The 18,823-nt window shown below is 43.9% G+C and overlaps 1 protein-coding gene and 1 long non-coding RNA gene across 2 annotated transcripts in view; both read left to right on the top strand.

Moving 5' to 3' along the window:
* The first annotated feature begins 2,746 nt into the window (after positions 1-2,746).
* nrn1lb (neuritin 1-like b) lies at positions 2,747-16,030 on the top strand. Its single transcript, XM_060941897.1, has 3 exons — positions 2,747-2,789; positions 14,111-14,252; positions 15,745-16,030. The coding sequence occupies exons 1-3, from the start codon at positions 2,747-2,749 to the stop codon at positions 16,028-16,030; spliced, it is 471 nt and encodes a 156-aa protein (XP_060797880.1).
* Positions 16,031-17,024: 994 nt separating this feature from the next.
* LOC132899098 (uncharacterized) overlaps positions 17,025-18,823 on the top strand; it is a 40,679-nt gene continuing 38,880 nt past the window's right edge. The window contains exon 1 of the long non-coding RNA XR_009656627.1: positions 17,025-17,427. This is a non-coding gene — a long non-coding RNA (uncharacterized LOC132899098). The remainder of the gene's footprint in view (positions 17,428-18,823) is intronic.

Below are 18,823 nucleotides of genomic sequence, written 5' to 3'. Positions count from 1 at the left end.
CGCCTGCGACCCTGTAGAAGGATAAAGCGGCTACAGATAATGAGATGAGATGAGACCTTCTCTTCTGACCAATCACAACCCAGAACTCAGCGGCACTGTGGGATAAAGGGTTTGAAACATCAACAAAAACATTTCTATCGCAGTTGGTAAAACAATTAAATGAATTATACACTGATGACAGACTGATAAAGACAGACTTTATGGAGTAGAATGGATTTAAAATGCTCCTCAGGCTGTATTTTGGGATTCAGTCCATGAGTTACTTCAACATTAGAAGTGAGAAGTCAACATGAGGAAGGTCTAATGGATAGAAACAGGGAGGAAAAAACACTTTTGGGGCTTTTTGTAGAAATAAAATCATGCAAATTGATACAATGACATAATCCATTCCTGCCAATCAAATGTGTGTGGTGGTGGTGGTGGGGTTTGACTGCAGAAAAAGTTGAAGAGACAGAATAAGATTAGATAGATTGAGATAATATCCTGAAGCAACACACAGAACCATTATGGATTAAATTCTTTCCTCCTCATTATGAAGCACTGTGCAGACGAGCATAAGCATTAATCCCAGATTTATTTTTTTTCATAATCTCATGCCTGCACAATCCTCCCTGATATTTTACACTCCCACAGTTGCCTTCAAGCGCAGCTTTTTATCTCAGATACACGAGCAGGCAAGACATTTCCTAAAGGCTTGATCAACCTGTGTGAGCAAATAGTTCAGTGTGTGTGTGTGTGTGTGTGTGTGTGCAGATGCTGTGACAGCTCAGGATTCTGGATTAATAACAAAATGTATCTGCTGCTGTTCCTCTCCCTCTGCCTCAGTGAGTAAAACTCCATTCAATTTCCGAATGTGTGGCTAAATCAGGTTTGTCTTTTAAAAATTTTCTGTCATACAACATTATTACAGTGACATTATAACGTTATTATAGTAACTTTATATTATAAATGCTTAATTAAAAAAAAACATCAGGAAGATTTCATGGTTTTGATGGACAAACAAAAATGCAAATGAACTAAATTTAGAAATAATTACTGAACACACGTCAGATTTTGGAGTGTAATTTAAGTAAGTAATAAAGTGTGTGTGTGTGTGTGTGTGTGTGTGTGTGTGTGTGAGACAGTATAATACTGAGTGACGGGTTGATTACTGATTATTTTCCCATAACAGCACATCACCAAGTGTTCTATTGCTCTTACACCACAGCAACTTACCAACAAGTACAATGTTTTATTAAATAAAGGAAAAATTAATAATTTTAATCCATTTATAGTTACATTTAATGTTGTGAAAACAAGTCAGTTCCTGTTCTCACTTACATTACAGCAGCGATAAACAATCGTTCCCTCAACAGTCTCTCTTTTCTCTCACTGTTACATGCAGTTTGTTACACGTGTTAGTGAGAAAGCGTAAAAACTTCCCTGTCCTGAAGATGTCAGAAAACTTAAAGTTACAGTTTCACCTCTTACTGTGCATGTAACGATTCACGCAATTTACTATTTGGTTCGATTCACAATATTGGGTTCACAATTTGATTTTCCAACAATACTTTTTTGAAGTGAAGAAAATTTTGTCCTAAAAATGAAGGAAAAGAGCGCGATGTTTCAGTGTCGCTCTGACCCCATTATTAAGCAAGTGTTCGTAAGCTAAGTCAGTCAATGTCAAAACATAAAAATAGATTAGCATAATGCTAAACAAAAAGTTTGGCCTGTAAGGAGTCCAATTGCATGTTGAGAATTGGTCTTTCTCTAATGTAGAACATTTCGTACAACAAGCAGTCGAATTTACTCTGACACTTTCTTAAGACAACAAAGTTCTTATCGATACGTTCATGCACACGTCTACAGGTGAAAATTTTATAACCAGAAAATGCAACATTTATTTTCCTATTCATCAACTTAAATATTCCTTTTTTTTAAATAAAAATAATTTTGTTTCAACAATACCTATTTGCAAACATTTGTAAAAGTTGGAATAAAATATAATAAACACCTACCTCGATTTGCTTTTCTTTTCTTTATCTTTCAGCAGTGTATAAAAAGAGAGCTCGGACTTCTTATTGAATATTAGTACAATCACACAACAGCTCTTTCTCTTTTTAGACCTTTTTTTTTTGTGTGTGTGTGTTTTTGCAGCATTAGAGCTGTGTTACTTCCACCTATGGTGAAGTAAAATGTTTTCTTGTGATTGTACATTATTGCAGCCTCTGCCGTTTAAACAACTTATTACAGCTAGAAAAAAACTCAGAGATTACGCAGCCTGATAGTAAACAGGAAATTCTTCAGCAAAAATATGAAATGATTAAGATTCTTAACTTGTCAGCTCAGTGATGTTGCTAAAGTATGGACCCCAAGGCAAAATGGACCGAAAACCAGATTTAAAAACCAACACCCCAATTACAGCAGTGTCACTTCAGAGAAATCTTGGTTTGAATTTTAAGAAAAGAAAGTTCATTTTTTTCTGATGTAATTCTGTTATTGACTTTTCTTTCCTCATAAAAGAGTTTGTGTTCAGAGTTAACGCAACATAGCCAATTTTTCTCTGCTTTTTTAGGGTCAAAAGACCCCATACAGTGAAAGTTTTAATACCATTCTCTTCAATACTGCAACTGAAAAAGTGACCACCCTTTGCTATGAATGTAATTCCGTTACTGAAGAACTACCCAAATAATCACAATTTTTATTTCGTTGATTCAGATTATCATAAATTTGTATTGCGATATATCGTTGCATGATTTATTGTGACATGCCGACCTCTGACTGTTACAAAGCTCTGACAGTGGTGAGAAGTAAAAACAGCAAGTGTCAGTGTAACAGTGTGGAGACAGTGAGCGATAAACAATGAGTGTGTGTGTGTGTGTGTGTGTGTGTGTGTGTGTGTGTGTGTAAGAAGCCGACACAGTGACAATGACGTGCAGTGAGATGAGATGAGGTTTGGTCTCGGGCTGTAATCCTCAGATTAACCCAGATTAACCCCACACAACACAAACCAGGAAAGAATTACTCAAAGATAAACACTGTTTTTAGATACAGGATGTTTTACTCTTTAAAGTCAAAGAAGTGCAAATACAGCTGACTGCAAAAGTTTGCATCTCCTTATACTTTCTGGTTTACAATTAATCTCAACAAATAACTGATCGGGGGTGGGGCTCCCGATATCGTTGCCCTTTAGAACTAAAGAGAGAGTTGAGAGACTCTCTTAAGCAACGAATGTTGTCTCTTTGCAGTTCGCCCTGATATAGGCATCAATAGTTGCTAAAGGCAATCATACTATTGTCGCTGAAGGCATCAATAGTTGCTAAAGGCAATCATACTATTGTCGCTGAAGGCATCAATAGTTGCTAAAGGCAATCATACTATTGTCGCTGAAGGCATCAATAGTTGCTAAAGGCAATCATACTACTGTCGCTGAAGGCATTAATAGTTGCTAAAGGCAATCGTACTCATAGATTTACATAGAAGACTAGATTCCTCACCGCGTATTCCAGAACGTCCGCACAGGGCGGCCATCTTACCACAGACAAGGGGTGTGAAGACTTACGCAAGCACAGCACAGCCCAGCACTCACATTATGATTTACAGGAAATCAAAGTACTGACTTTGATGACAAGATGATGTGTGTGTGTGTGTTTTAATTGTAGATGTTTATATCAGTATGTTTAGTTTTATTTTAACTGTACATTGGAGCCTAGTCAAATGAAATTTCAGTCTTCTGTGCTAACATATATTGACTTTGACATGATAATCAGCTTTGAATGTTCTTTTTGTAAATGTAAAGATATCTTTTTATCCTTGGAAGTATAACCACATGTGATTAATTAAATGCTTTTTTTGTCACAAACTACCGTGAGTCGCTGTCACTGTTTTATACTATTACTGACTCGGGCAGTGCATTTGTTATTATGCTATGATGTGAGTTTGCATTTGTTATTATGCTATGATGTGAGTTTGCATTTGTTATTATGCTATGATGTGAGTTTGCATTTGTTATTATGCTATGCTGTGAGTGCATTAGGGTTTTGAGGTGGATGAAGTATTTCTGAAGTTTCAGAAGTGAGTAAGCTGTTTATTTAACTTTAGCTTCCCCTACGGCCCCATCACATGTAAAAATATTTTCACTAAAAATTGGAAATAAATTGTATGGTTATTTGTCCTAAGGCCGCAGTTATCCATAAGTATGCAGTGTTAGGCTTCTCACAGCAGAGGAATTTCAGTATGCATCCTGTCTTACAGTCTGTAGTATACTGAAATATTTTTGCCAAGCTATGCGTATTTTTTTAAAACATAAAATGATTATTCATCATTAATATCATAAATAAATACTTCCGTTTGTTTTTTTTTATATAACAAACCAAACCGTTTGAATATCGATTGAAATTTGAGGAAGTTACGGTCATCTGAAAAGTACATATCGCTACCAACACAATGTAATGGGTAAGCCAGCTGTCTGAGGTAAGATGGCCGCCATGTGCGGCCGTTCGACTTCGTTGACGGGCAACGGGGACGAGGCATCTAGTCTTCTATGTAAATCTATGATCGTACTACTGTCGCTGAAAGCATTAGTAGTTGCTAAAGGCAATTGTACTATTGTCGCTGAAGGCATTAGTCGTTGCTAAATCCAGCCAACATGGTCACATGGCATTTATTTTTAACCAAAATCTAATGAAATATAAAGTGTTTAAAATAAGATAATATATAGTATCATCTGGAAGCATTACATATATAATGTGGTAATTAATTAATGAAACTATTTTACGTTTTTGGCAATTTCTTTTATTCCAAGCGTGTTTTTAAAGATATTTCTTTGGGCTTTTTGCACCTCTATTGGATAGGACAGTGCAGAGACAGGAAATGAGCGGGAGAGAGAGAGACAGGAAGGGATCGGGAAATGACCCCGGGCCAGAACCGAACCCGGGTCGCCCGCATTCATGGCACGGCACCTTAACCACCCGAGCCACGACGCCCCCCTCCAAGCGTGTTTTAATTAAATGAACAAACGTTCACACGAAAGAATGAGCAAATAATAAGCTAAATAATGAGGTAAATGTGTTCCCTGTGCTCGCTCATTTCACTGTTACCCTGATCATGCAGTCAGGATTATTTCAGCTGTTATCCACAGTGCAGAGTGGGCCATGATCTCCCTTATAAGTACAGAGAGAGAGAGAGAGAGAGAGGTTTTGATCTGGGTGTAGTGTGTACCTAAGGAGGTTGAATTGACCTCCTTATATATATATATATATATATATATATATGATCAACCCCCCCCTCTCTCGCACACACAATGTTAGAGGTGCAGAAATGTGTCTCATTTATGACACTAAATGACCTAATCACTCGCTTAATGGAGTTAAATGTGATTAAAATGTGGTGATATCAATGTGACATTCCGATATCCATATGCGATTCCATAACATACTGAAATGTATTCATAGTGTTTTACGTATATTTATTTAATAATTAACGCGATGTACTTGCAATGTACAAGAAAAATAATTAAACACTGGCAGCAGATTCAACACGTTTCTCCTGCTGACTGTGAGAGTCCCTCGGAGGCACAGCGCATTCTGTGTACAGTGGTGCTTGAAAGTTTGTGAACCCTTTAGAATTTTCTATATTTCTGCATAAATATGACCTAAAACATCATCAGATTTTCACACAAGTCCTAAAAGTAGATAAAGAGAACCCAGTTAAACAAATGAGACAAAAATATTATACTTGGTCATTTATTTATTGAGGAAAATGATCCAATATTACATATTTGTGAGTGGCAAAAGTATGTGAACCTTTGCTTTCAGTATCTGGTGTGACCCCCTTGTGCAGCAATAACTGCAACTAAACGTTTGCGGTAACTGTTGATCAGTCCTGCACACCGGCTTGGAGGAATTTTAGCCCGTTCCTCCGTACAGAACAGCTTCAACTCTGGGATGTTGGTGGGTTTCCTCACATGAACTGCTCGCTTCAGGTCCTTCCACAACATTTCCATTGGATTAAGGTCAGGACTTTGACTTGGCCATTCCAAAACATTAACTTTATTCTTCTTTAACCATTCTTTGGTAGAACGACTTGTGTGCTTAGGATCGTTGTCTTGCTGCATGACCCACCTTCTCTTGAGATTCAGTTCATGGACAGATGTCTTGAGATTTTCCTTTAGAATTTGCTGGTATAATTTAGAATTCATTGTTCCATCAATGATGGCAAGCCGTCCTGGCCCAGATGCAGCAAAACAGGCCCAAACCATGATACTACCACCACCATGTTTCACAGATGGGATAAGGTTCTTATGCTGGAATGCAGTGTTTTCCTTTCTCCAAACATAACGCTTCTCATTTAAAACAAAAAGTTCTATTTTGGTCTCATCCGTCCACAAAACATTTTTCCAGTAGCCTTCTGGCTTGCCCACGTGATCTTTAGCAAACTGCAGACGAGCAGCAATGGTTTTTTTTGGAGTGATCTTTGTTGGTCGACCACTCCTGGGGAGGGTAACAATGGTCTTAAATTTCCTCCATTTGTACACAATCTGTCTGACTGTGGATTGGTGGAGTCCAAACTCTTTAGAGATGGTTTTGTAACCTTTTCCAGCCTGATGAGCATCAGCAACGCTTTTTCTGAGGTCCTCAGAAATCTCCTTTGTTTGTGCCATAATACACTTCCACAAACATGTGTTGTGAAGATCAGACTTTGATAGATCCCTGTTCTTTAAATAAAGCAGGGTGCCCACTCACACCTGATTGTCGTCCCATTAATCAAAAACACCTGACTCTAATTTCACCTTCAAATTAACTGCTAATCCTAGAGGTTCACATACTTTTGCCACTCACAGATATGTAATATTGGATCATTTTCCTCAATAAATAAATGACCAAGTATAATATTTTTGTCTCATTTGTTTAACTGGGTTCTCTTTATCTACTTTTAGGACTTGTGTGAAAATCTGATGATGTTTTAGGTCATATTTATGCAGAAATATAGAAAATTTTACAACCCCGATTCCAAAAAAGTTGGGACAAAGTACAAATTGTAAATAAAAACGGAATGCAATAATTTACAAATCTCAAAAACAGATATTGTATTCACAATAGAACATAGACAACATATCAAATGTCGAAAGTGAGACATTTTGAAATTTCATGCCAAATATTGACTCATTTGAAATTTCATACATCTCAAAAAAGTTGGGACAGGGGCAATAAGAGGCTGGAAAAGCTAAAAGTACAAAAAGGAACAGCTGGAGGACCAAATTGCACCTCATTAGTGTTAGGGTTTCGCTGGGATTCGAACCTGGTTCGTTGATGTGATGATCCAGCAAACCCCCACTAGGCCACCAGGGGAATGACTCAAATGCAGAGGCGTGAGGCGGAAGTAGAAAAAGTAACAAAAGGTTTATTTATACTATGTACACTATATACAATCCAAGGCAAAACAAAAAAACAAAAACAAAGAGTATAATTCAAAAAGAAAAAGGCAAAAATGTAAAAGCTCAGAAGATCCACAAAACACAGTACAAAGGAAACTGGAGATAAACATAACAGCACAAAGACTCCGTGACAAGAGGACTGAACTCAGGGGTATAAATACACAAACTAATTAAGGACACAGGTGAAGATAATTAGGACTAACAGGCAGTTAACAAAAAAAAACACAAAACACAGGAACAGTGGCGGCCTCTAGAGGCCAAAATAAATATGACACGAAAAGGAAATAACAGCGGCCTCTAGAGGCCAAAACAGTCCAAGTCCTAACAGGACCCCCCCCTCTAGGAGCGTCTCCTGACGTTCCCAGGGCGATCCGGATGGGCCGAATGGAAGTCCCGACACAGTTCTTTATCCAGGACATCCCGAGCAGGAACCCAGCAGCGCTCCTCAGGACCATAGCCCTCCCAGTCCACCAGATATTGCAACCCGCCGCGGACCCGGCGGGAGTCAAGCAGGCGATGCACAGTGAACACAGTCTGCCCCTGGAAGATGCGGGGGGGTGGGGGGTTCCTAGGGGCAGGGGCATACGTAGACGTCAGTACAGGCCGCAACAGGGAAACATGGAAAGTGGGGTTGATCCTCAGAGTCCGGGGCAACTGGAGCCGGTAGGAGACAGGGTTCACCCTGCGCACCACCTTGAAGGGGCCAATGTAGCGAGGAGCAAGCTTGCGGTTCTCCACCCGCAGCGGAAGGTCCTTAGTGGACAGCCAAACCCGCTGCCCAGGGCGGAAAGTGTGTGCAGGTCTTCTATGGCGGTTGGCCTGAGTCTGGTTGGTTCTGGAGGTCTGTATGAGGGTCTTCCTGACCTTGCTCCAGGTCTTGCGACACCGTCTCACATATTGGTTGACCGAGGGCACCCCCGCGTCCTCCTCCTGGTCCGGGAACAGAGGTGGCTGGAACCCGAATTGGCACTGGAATGGCGACAGCTTGGTGGCCGATGACTGCAGGGTGTTGTGGGCGTACTCTGCCCATGGCAGCCAGGTGCTCCACGATGTCGGGTTATCCATAGCCAGGCCTCGCAGGGTGGTTTCCAGGTCCTGGTTGAGCCTCTCCGTCTGACCATTGGACTGTGGGTGAAACCCAGAGGAGAGGCTGGCAGTGGCTCCGATGACCTTGCAGAACCCGTGCCACACTCGGGAGGAGAACTGGGGCCCTCGGTCTGAGACGATGTCCTGTGGAAGACCAAAGACTCGGAAGACATGATTAAATATAAGTTTCGCTGTTTCAAGAGCAGAGGGGAGTTTGCACAGAGGTATGAAGCGGCAGGCCTTGGAGAATCTGTCAACAATGACCAAAATGACCATGTTACCTTGTGACTCAGGGAGACCTGTGATGAAGTCGACTGCCACGTGGGACCAGGGACGCCAGGGAATGGTCAGAGGATGCAGGAGACCCTGGGGACGCTGTCGTGGGTTCTTGGTTCTGGTGCAAACCTCACAGGACAGGACAAATGACCTTACTTCCTGCTCCATGTTAGGCCACCAGAAGCGTCTTTTCAGGAAGTCCAGGGTCCTCCGAGCTCCCGGGTGGGCGGTGAGAGGGGAAGAGTGACCCCACTGGAGAACCTTGGCCCGGGCTTGATGTGGGACGTACAAGAGGCCCGGTGGCCCCGTCCCAGGACCGGGGTCCTGGCGTTGGGCTCGTCGAACAGCCTCCTCAATACCCCAGCGGACAGGGGCCACAATCCGGGACGCCGGGATAATAGGCCCGACTTCATTCTCCCTGTTAGTGGCAGAGAACAGCCTGGACAGTGCGTCAGGTTTGGTGTTCTTGGAGCCGGGACGGTACGAGAGGGTGAAGTCAAACCGACTGAAAAACAGGGCCCACCTAGCCTGTCGAGGGTTCAGTCTCTTGGCTTGCTGGAGGTACTCCAGGTTCTTGTGGTCAGTCCAAACCAGGAATGGATGTTGCGCTCCCTCCAGCCAGTGCCTCCACTCCTCAAGGGCCAGTTTGACCGCTAGCAGTTCTCGATCCCCCACATCGTACCGGGACTCCGCAGGACTCAGGCGGTGGGAGAAGTAAGCGCAGGGGTGCAGCTTTCCTTCCGAACGTTGAGAGAGTACCGCGCCGACACCACTGTCCGAGGCGTCCACCTCCACGATGAATGGTTGGGAGGTGTCCGGGAGGACCAGAATGGGTGCCGTGCAGAAGCGGTCCTTGAGGTCTCTGAACGCCTTTTCCGCCTGAGGAGACCAGACATAAGATCCACCTGTCCCTTTGGTGAGGTCTGACATGGGTGCTGCCACAGAACTGAAGTTCCTGATGAACTTGCGGTAGAAGTTAGCGAATCCTAAGAACCGCTGAACCTCCTTAAAGGACTTGGGAGTAGGCCAATCCCGGACGGCCAGGGTCTTGGCAGGGTCCATTTGGAGTTGGCCTGTCCGTACAATAAATCCCAGAAAGGAGACCTCGGGAACATGAAATTCGCATTTCTGGGCCTTGGCGAACAGATTGTTCTGTAGCAGCCTCTGGAGAACCTGGCGGACATGGTGGCGGTGCTCCTGCACGGTCTTGGAGAAGATAAGGATGTCGTCGAGGTAGACAAAAACGTACAGGTTAATCATGTCCCTTAAGACGTCGTTGATTAGGGCCTGAAAAACAGCTGGTGCGTTGGTGAGTCCGAAGGGCATCACCTGGTATTCGTAGTGCCCAGACGGGGTGTTAAAGGCAGTCTTCCACTCGTCTCCCTGTCGGATACGGATGAGGTGGTATGCGTTCCGTAGGTCCAACTTGGTGAAGACGGTGGCGCCTTGGAGCAGGTCGAAAGCAGTGGACATCAGCGGAAGGGGATATCGGTTGCGCACAGTGATCTTGTTCAGGCCCCTGTAGTCAATACATGGTCGGAGCCCCCCATCCTTCTTGCCGACAAAGAAGAAGCCGGCACCAGCAGGTGAGGTGGAGGGTCGAATGAACCCAGAGACCAGGGCGTCTTTGAGGTATTCCTCCATGGCCTTGCGTTCTGGCTGAGAGAGGGAAAACAGTCTGCCACGAGGAGGGGTAGTCCCAGGGAGCAAGTCGATGGCACAGTCGTAGGCCCGGTGCGGAGGAAGAACGGCGGCCCTGCTCTTGCTGAATACCTCCTTGAGATCCCAGTACTCTGTGGGAACTTGAGATAACTCGGTGAGATCAGGGGGCTCGGCAGGAGACACAGGAGAGCTAGAGAGCAGACAAGAGGCATGGCATGCAGGGCCCCATTCCACAACCTGGCTTGTTACCCAGTCTATGCGAGGGTTATGGCGAGTAAGCCAAGGAAGGCCTAGAATAACTGGGAACTCAGGTGAAGGAATCAGGTGCAGGGATATTTCTTCCTTGTGACCTTGAGACTGGAGGAAGACTGGAGAAGTAACTTGGGTGACTCTTCCATCACCTAACGCTTGGCCATCGAGGGCAGACACAGACAGTGGAACTTCAAGAGGTGCAGTCGGAATATTGATGCTTTGGGCGAAGTGAATATCCATAAAGTTCCCAGCCGCCCCTGAGTCTAACAAAGCTTGACAAGAGTGGACAGACTCACCCCAGGAGATGGAGACCGGGATGTAGATTCCTTGGCCAGGGAGTCCGGGAGAGAGGGTAGGCCCCGTCACAACCCTCCCTCGGCTGGACGGGGCGGTCCTTTTCCCAAGAGTTCGGGACATGATGCTCGGAAGTGACCAGGCTTGCCACAGTAGATGCAGCACTTGTCCCTCCTTCTGCGCTCCCTCTCAGATGCGGAGAGGCGAGTACGACCCACTTGCATGGGTTCTGGACAGTCACTGAAGGAGGTAGACGGTCTCCAGGTAGAGGTAGGGAGGCTGGGGGGGCTCAAGGCTTGGTGGCGTTCTCTCATCCTGTTGTCCAGACGAATAGCATGTGAAATGAGGGTTTCGAGGTCACTTGGGCATCCAATAGAGGCCAGACCGTCCTTGATGGGGTCAGACAGACCATGGTGGAAGGCTGACACCAGGGCAGTCTCGTTCCATCCACTTACTGCTGCGAGTGTTCGGAACGAGATGGCGTAATCTGCGACGCTTCCTCCTTGCCGGATGGACATGAGCTTTCGGGCTGCGTCGGTACTGATGTCTGCCTGATCGAAGACCCGAAGCATCTCTTCAGAAAACAGCTGGAAATCAAAGCACTCAGGTCCCTGTCTTTGCCAGATAGCAGTAGCCCAGGCTCGCGCCTTACCAGCTAATAAGGTGATCACAAAGGCAATCTTGCGGCGATCCGTAGTGTAGGTGGTAGGCTGAAGCTCAAAGGTGAGTTGACACTGGGTAAGGAACTCTCGGCACTCACTGTGCTTGCCGTCATACCTCTGTGGTGCAGGAAGGCTGGGTTCACGAGGTGAAGAAGGCAGCATGGCAGGAGGCACTGGAGCAGGAGTGGGAGCTGGATCAGGAGATGCAGGCAGAGATGTCAGCTGTGCCAGGGTTTTCCCAATTTACTGAAGCAGTTCCTCGTGGCGAGCAAGGGCCTCACGTTGGCTGGTGAGCGTACGTCCATGGTCGCTCCGAAGCGTGTCAAAGCTGCCATAATTCCCTGAAGGTTGGCCGGGTAGACAGTTGAAGCAGCCTCTGCTGAGTCGGTCATGACGGAGTCTTTCTGTTAGGGTTTTGCTGGGATTCGAACCTGGTTCGTTGGTGTGATGATCCAGCAAACCCCCACTAGGCCACCAGGGGAATGACTCAAATGCAGAGGCGTGAGGCGGAAGTAGAAAAAGTAACAAAAGGTTTATTTATACTATGTACACTATATACAATCCAAGGCAAAACAAAAAAACAAAGAGTATAATTCAAAAAGAAAAAGGCAAAAATGTAAAAGCTCAGAAGATCCACAAAACACAGTACAAAGGAAACTGGAGATAAACATAACAGCACAAAGACTCCGTGACAAGAGGACTGAACTCAGGGGTATAAATACACAAACTAATTAAGGACACAGGTGAAGATAATTAGGACTAACAGGCAATTAACAAAAAAAAACACAAAACACAGGAACAGTGGCGGCCTCTAGAGGCCAAAATAAATATGACACGAAAAGGAAATAACAGCGGCCTCTAGAGGCCAAAACAGTCCAAGTCCTAACAATTAGGTCAATAGGCAATAGGTCATTAACATGACTGGGTATAAAAAGAGCATCTTGGAGTGGCAGCGGCTCTCAGAAGTAAAGATGGGAAGAGGATCACCAATCCCCCTAATTCTGCGCCGACAAATAGTGGCGCAATATCAGAAAGGAGTTCGACAGTGTAAAATTGCAAAGAGTTTGAACATATCAGCATCTACAGTGCATAATATCATCAAAAGATTCAGAGAATCTGGAAGAATCTCTGTGCGTAAGGGTCAAGGCCGGAAAACCATACTGGGTGCCCGTGATCTTCGGGCCCTTAGACGGCACTGCATCACATACAGGCATGCTTCTGTATTGGAAATCACAAAATGGGCTCAGGAATATTTCCAGAGAACATTATCTGTGAACACAATTCACCGTGCCATCCGCCGTTGCCAGCTAAAACTCTATAGTTCAAAGAAGAAGCCGTATCTAAACATGATCCAGAAGCGCAGACGTCTTCTCTGGGCCAAGGCTCATTTAAAATGGACTGTGGCAAAGTGGAAAACTGTTCTGTGGTCAGACGAATCAAAATTTGAAGTTCTTTATGGAAATCAGGGACGCCGTGTCATTCGGACTAAAGAGGAGAAGGACGACCCGAGTTGTTATCAGCGCTCAGTTCAGTAGCCTGCATCTCTGATGGTATGGGGTTGCATTAGTGCGTGTGGCATGGGCAGCTTACACATCTGGAAAGACACCATCAATGCTGAAAGGTATATCCAGGTTCTAGAGCAACATATGCTCCCATCCAGACGACGTCTCTTTCAGGGAAGACCTTGCATTTTCCAACATGACAATGCCAAACCACATACTGCATCAATTACAGCATCATGGCTGCGTAGAAGAAGGGTCCGGGTACTGAACTGGCCAGCCTGCAGTCCAGATCTTTCACCCATAGAAAACATTTGGCGCATCATAAAACGGAAGAGACGACAAAAAAGACCTAAGACAGTTGAGCAACTAGAATCCTACATTAGACAAGAATGGGTTAACATTCCTATCCCTAAACTTGAGCAACTTGTCTCCTCAGTCCCCAGACGTTTACAGACTGTTGTAAAGAGAAAAGGGGATGTCTCACAGTGGGAAACATGGCCTTGTCCCAACTTTTTTGAGATGTGTTGTTGTCATGAAATTTAAAATCACCTAATTTTTCTCTTTAAATGATACATTTTCTCAGTTTAAACATTTGATATGTCATCTATGTTCTATTCTGAATAAAATATGGAACTTTGAAACTTCCACATCATTGCATTCCGTTTTTATTTACAATTTGTACTTTGTCCCAACTTTTTTGGAATCGGGGTTGTAAATGGTTCACAAACCTTCAAGCACCACTGTATTCTGCTGTGAGTGAGTCGTTCTTTGTTTTGAACAAGTGGTCCAGGTTTCTCGTAAATTCCGAGCAAACTAAAGGACTACTTGGGCTACGATGTTGTTTGGGAAAACCACGTTAGCTTGACGATGGATCTTAAGAGGTAATTTAATATTCTCTTGGCTTTAAGAGGCTTTTGGGAAACCCACCTCAGGTTGTAGATCTCTCTCTCTCTCTCTGTCAGGTGTGTGTGGTTCTGTCCTGGGTTCTGTGGTTCCTTCGTCATGTGTCTCTGTGTATCGAGGCTTTGCTCAGTGTTTGGTGTCTCTGGGAGATGACGTGAACAGCCAAACTGACAACGACCTCGAAATCGACTCCATCTGCAGGTGAGGCTTACACACACACACACACACACATTCTGGTATACCCTCCACCCTCTTGGTTCTTTGGTTGTCAGAAATGGTTCCATGTACAACATTCTTGGAAGGTAAGAACCATTAATTTATTAAATAGCACTTTGAAGAACGCTTGAGTGGACCAAGAAGCGAAGTGTGAAACTCCTGACAGGTTCGAGATATTAAGAAGAAAATGAGCAATAACTTAGAGTTTGTACCACACACTGATCTGGGTAATACACACACCCTTCAGTGATTAATCAGGGGTTATTTGGATATGTAGCTCCCAAAATGGGTTCACTGTGGAACACTTTTCTAATCGGAAACATTTTGTTGTATGGTTCTACACACAACCTTTAAGGGTTCCCCAGAAGGACAACTGAAGGCAGCTGTTTAAAAGTGTTATTTTAAGACACTAAGAACCTTGACTTATTAAACAGACACTTAAAGAACCCTTGAAGAGTTCTCTGTTCTCAGAGTGGACCAAGAATCAGGAGATAAATGGTAAACTCCTAAAAGGTTCTAGACAGAAAATAAAAATATAGGTACCCTTTGGGTACATATGGCTACTGGTTTCTTACAAGGACTAGCTGTTACAATCCCTAATGAATCATCTCGGCACTTGCCTTGAGTGGATCAGGTCAACATGTCCTATTGGTTGGGTTGAGCTTGGGAGTGACCACTTAGTGATGTTTTTCCAATGCGACACATCTTCAGTTGTGCACCGCAACCTCATTGGGTGTTTCGGCCATTTATCACAATACACCCTCAGTTGTGGCAGGCCCACTGCAGGCTGATCAGACCCGGCTGTGTGCCGCATGGAACTAAGTGCTCATTTAGCTCCCCACACTGGCACTTTTCTTCTCAGCCACAGCCAGTGACTGCACTTCTCGGTGACTGAAGCGAGTTCCTTGATGATCTTCCTCTGGGTCTGCCCTCTGATTCCCACTTCCTTCAGGAATCTTACTGTGGAGCTGGCAACGAAGCCCCTGCAGCCCACCTCCACTGAGCACACCTTCACAGTACAGCTCCGATCCTCTGCTTCAGCTGCCAGGTTGGCATAGCGCAGCCTTCTTCTTTCATATGCCTCATCAATGGCATCTTCCCAGGGGACCATCAGCTCAACTATGAAGACATGGCGGCAGGAGTTGGACCAGAGCACCAGATCTGGACGCAGATTGGTGACAGCAATCTCCGGCAGGAAAGTAATCCTCTAGCTTAGGTTGACCCGCATTTCCCAGTCTCTTGCTGCATTTAGTTGGCTGGAGTCTGAGGGTTCGATCTTGGTCAGCTGCTTCTGGCCTTCCTGGACAAAGGCTGTTTTCTGTGGATGAGTACCCTCACTGGGTACTGTTTTTGGGATCGATTTAGTTCACATGATTCTCTTGTGCTTTGAGAATGAGCCATGATCGTTGAAATATGACCCTGGTATCATTTTACTGTGATGCATATTCATGACTTGGACTTGTGTGTGTTTTGGCAGATCCTGGGAAGCCTTCGAGCGGTGTGTGAGCAGCGTGCTGTCTGATTGCCGCGGTAACGCAGCAGAACTCTGGGAGTCTTTAAAGGCGGAGTCTCGCAGGATGCAGTACTCAGGGAACCTTTACGAAATGTGTGCCAGCCGTGCTGTGACATCTCCTCAGACCCCACCCACTACTGATCAGACCAATCAGGAGTCTCTGAAAGGCAGAGGTGTAAGCAGTGTCCATGCCGGTGCTGTGTGCGTGTTCCTGGTTTGTGCGTTCTGTGAAATGATTTGGTTTATTTAGGAAACATCACAATGTCAGAACATCACAGAGTTTAAATGATGGTGAAAATGAATAAAATTCTGAATTGTTTTTTGAATTGATTTTTATTTTAAATCAGTATTTAGTAGATTCCTCTCAACTGATAAATGTTTTATTTTTTAAACCTGGTGTATAACCGTGACCGTGTGTCAGTCAATAAAAACAATTTATTTTAAGTGAGTCACAGTAATTTGTCATAAAACAAAACTTTTTTATCCACGTTGGAATTTTCATTTCTATAGAAACACACGAAAATACCTTTAAAAGAAAAGAAAACCCATTTTTAAAATACAGTTATGAAGATAGATTATGATATAAGCTAACGATTCATGTGAATAATTGAAAATAAGGAGCTCACACAACTAAGATATCCATCTCCGAAAGTCAGTTTCTATGCGGAATGGATGATTTCATGGAGGCCGCCATTGAAAATATTTTAACCAATCAGAAAAATCCCCCCTGATTGTTTCCAGCAGTGCTCTGACGTCATTTGGGTGCAAGACACGGAAGCTCCGAATAGCGAGTAAGTCTTGAAGCTGCCCCTGGCTGGAGATTATTTCATTAAAAGTTTATATGAAAAAATATTTGAATTTCCATTTTTCTAACAAAAAAGTGGAGGGGGAAAGATAATACTGAGGTCACTGATAAACAGCGAGGGAAGACTGAACAGGTGATGTATTTCTATGTGGCTGAATGCAGGGAGGTAACTTTTCATATTTCTATCCCCGGTACAAGTCGTGCTGCCGTGATGCCTCATTCTGCGGACTGTAACCTCGCTAAACAACCTACAAACAGATCTGCACACAATCTGACTGACCTAAAGCTGTTGAAGAGGCAAGTGCGCGAGTTTTTACACGTTCCTGGCAGCATAAGCACTCGTTAGCACGCTCTCGACTCATTCATGAAAAATTTCCTCATCAAGACATCCCCAGGCTAGCCTACCGTAATTACTGTAGTAGACAGTCCAACCCCCACGGCAGCGCAGAAAGAGGGGAAACAAACACTGCTTTACTCTACAGGATTCATGTGAACATTACTGGATACAACAATGACAGAAGTGAAAAAACTCGCCTGCATCAATTCCCAAAGGACAAAAAGGTAAGAAGGTAATGGATAAATGCCATTTGCCGCACAGGGACAGACCTCTCACGGGCTGACTGGACGGGTCCTTCAGGTGCAAAAACAGCACATTTGCAGCTTGTGTGCTCGGAACATTTTGAAGAAAATTGTTTCACTCGAACAGCTCGGATGCCCCGGCATTAGGAATACCGTACACGCCAGCGCTGAGTCCAGATGCGGTTCCCACAATCTTCGGCCAAAAAGCGGACAAGACAAATGGGACAACATGGTCAGTAGTCTGCAAAAGACAAGTTTAAAGGGTAAGAAAACACTTTTTATGGCTTCCCTAACTTTTTATTAAGCGTAATGTGTTATTTTGAGTTCCCTTGGGCATAAATGTAATAATTGCTGATGCAGCTAAGCAGCTTGATGTTTGTTGGGTGTCTTGCTTTGATTCAGTGTTTGTCAGAAACGCCTCGGTAATGATGAACTAAACAACTCTATAAATATTGTTCACTTGTGTGTAACTAATTGATACGGTAATGCTTGTTTATCACGATCATCATTGTTATTCGTGTCATTGTCTGAAATACTCGAGGAAATCAGTGCAGAAATGTCGCTGGTGCTGTGGCCCATTTTGTCGAATATGATTGTGTACCGTAAGTGACGTCACACTTTACAGAAACCATTTGGAGTTCTTTTAGGTTTACAGGAATGTTTGTGGAATAGCCGACCTCCATCACTGCAACCGAGTCAAACACGTGATCATTTTAAGAAACAGGTGAAACGGCTTTTATGGACTAAATTCCAAACCCAGTTTTATGATGTGTATATAACTAATTTTTAATCATTTTGGTGCTATTTCTGTAATCTAGTTGGACTCTGATAATTACAGTTAGCATATATTTTTTGTTTATGACTTTCATCATTGTTTGTACAATTTTGTCAATTTATTATTGTCTTTTATATTTTATTGTTTCCTGTTGTCCTCGGTGCTATTTATACTGTATCTTTTACATGTATGAATTTTACCAAATAAATCCACACCATACCAGCAGCTCGGGTGTTTCTGGCAGTGTGCATCCTCGGGTGTTAGTGCATCCTGCTGTAATGTTCACATGAATCTTGCATAGTAAAGCAGTGTTTGTTTACCTTCTTTCTGCATTGCCACAGGAGTTGGACTGTCTACTACGGCAGGGGTTCTCAAACACTTGCGATCTGAGCCCCCCCGGACTGTAGCAAGTGTACTTTGAGCCTCCCCCCCAAAAAAAGATAGATAAACTATTACTTATTATTATTAGGCTGTTTTTTTATTGTTGTGTATTATTGTATTATTACAATGTTAGACAACACAGTCTGAGACTGAAAATGTTCAATTTTGCCCTATATTCTTTTAAAAATTTCTGGATCCAGACGTGGTTCCGGATCACCTCCAAAATTTGAGCTCTTCATTGGGCCAAGACACGTCTCATCTCATCTCATTATCTGTAGCCGCTTTATCCTGTTCTACAGGGTCGCAGGCGAGCTGGATCCTATCCCAGCTGACTACGGGCGAAAGGCAGGGTTCACCCTGGACAAGTCGCCAGGTCATCACAGGGCTGACACATAGACACAGACAACCATTCACACTCACATTCACACCTACGCTCAATTTAGAGTCACCAGTTAACCTAACCTGCATGTCTTTGGACTGTGGGGGAAACCGGAGCACCCGGA

The sequence above is a fragment of the Neoarius graeffei genome, chromosome 15 (assembly GCF_027579695.1).
Source record: "Neoarius graeffei isolate fNeoGra1 chromosome 15, fNeoGra1.pri, whole genome shotgun sequence".
NCBI classification, from domain to species: domain Eukaryota; kingdom Metazoa; phylum Chordata; class Actinopteri; order Siluriformes; family Ariidae; genus Neoarius; species Neoarius graeffei.
Note: the sequence above shows the minus strand (reverse complement) of the source record. Positions and strands in the feature narration are given on the sequence as shown.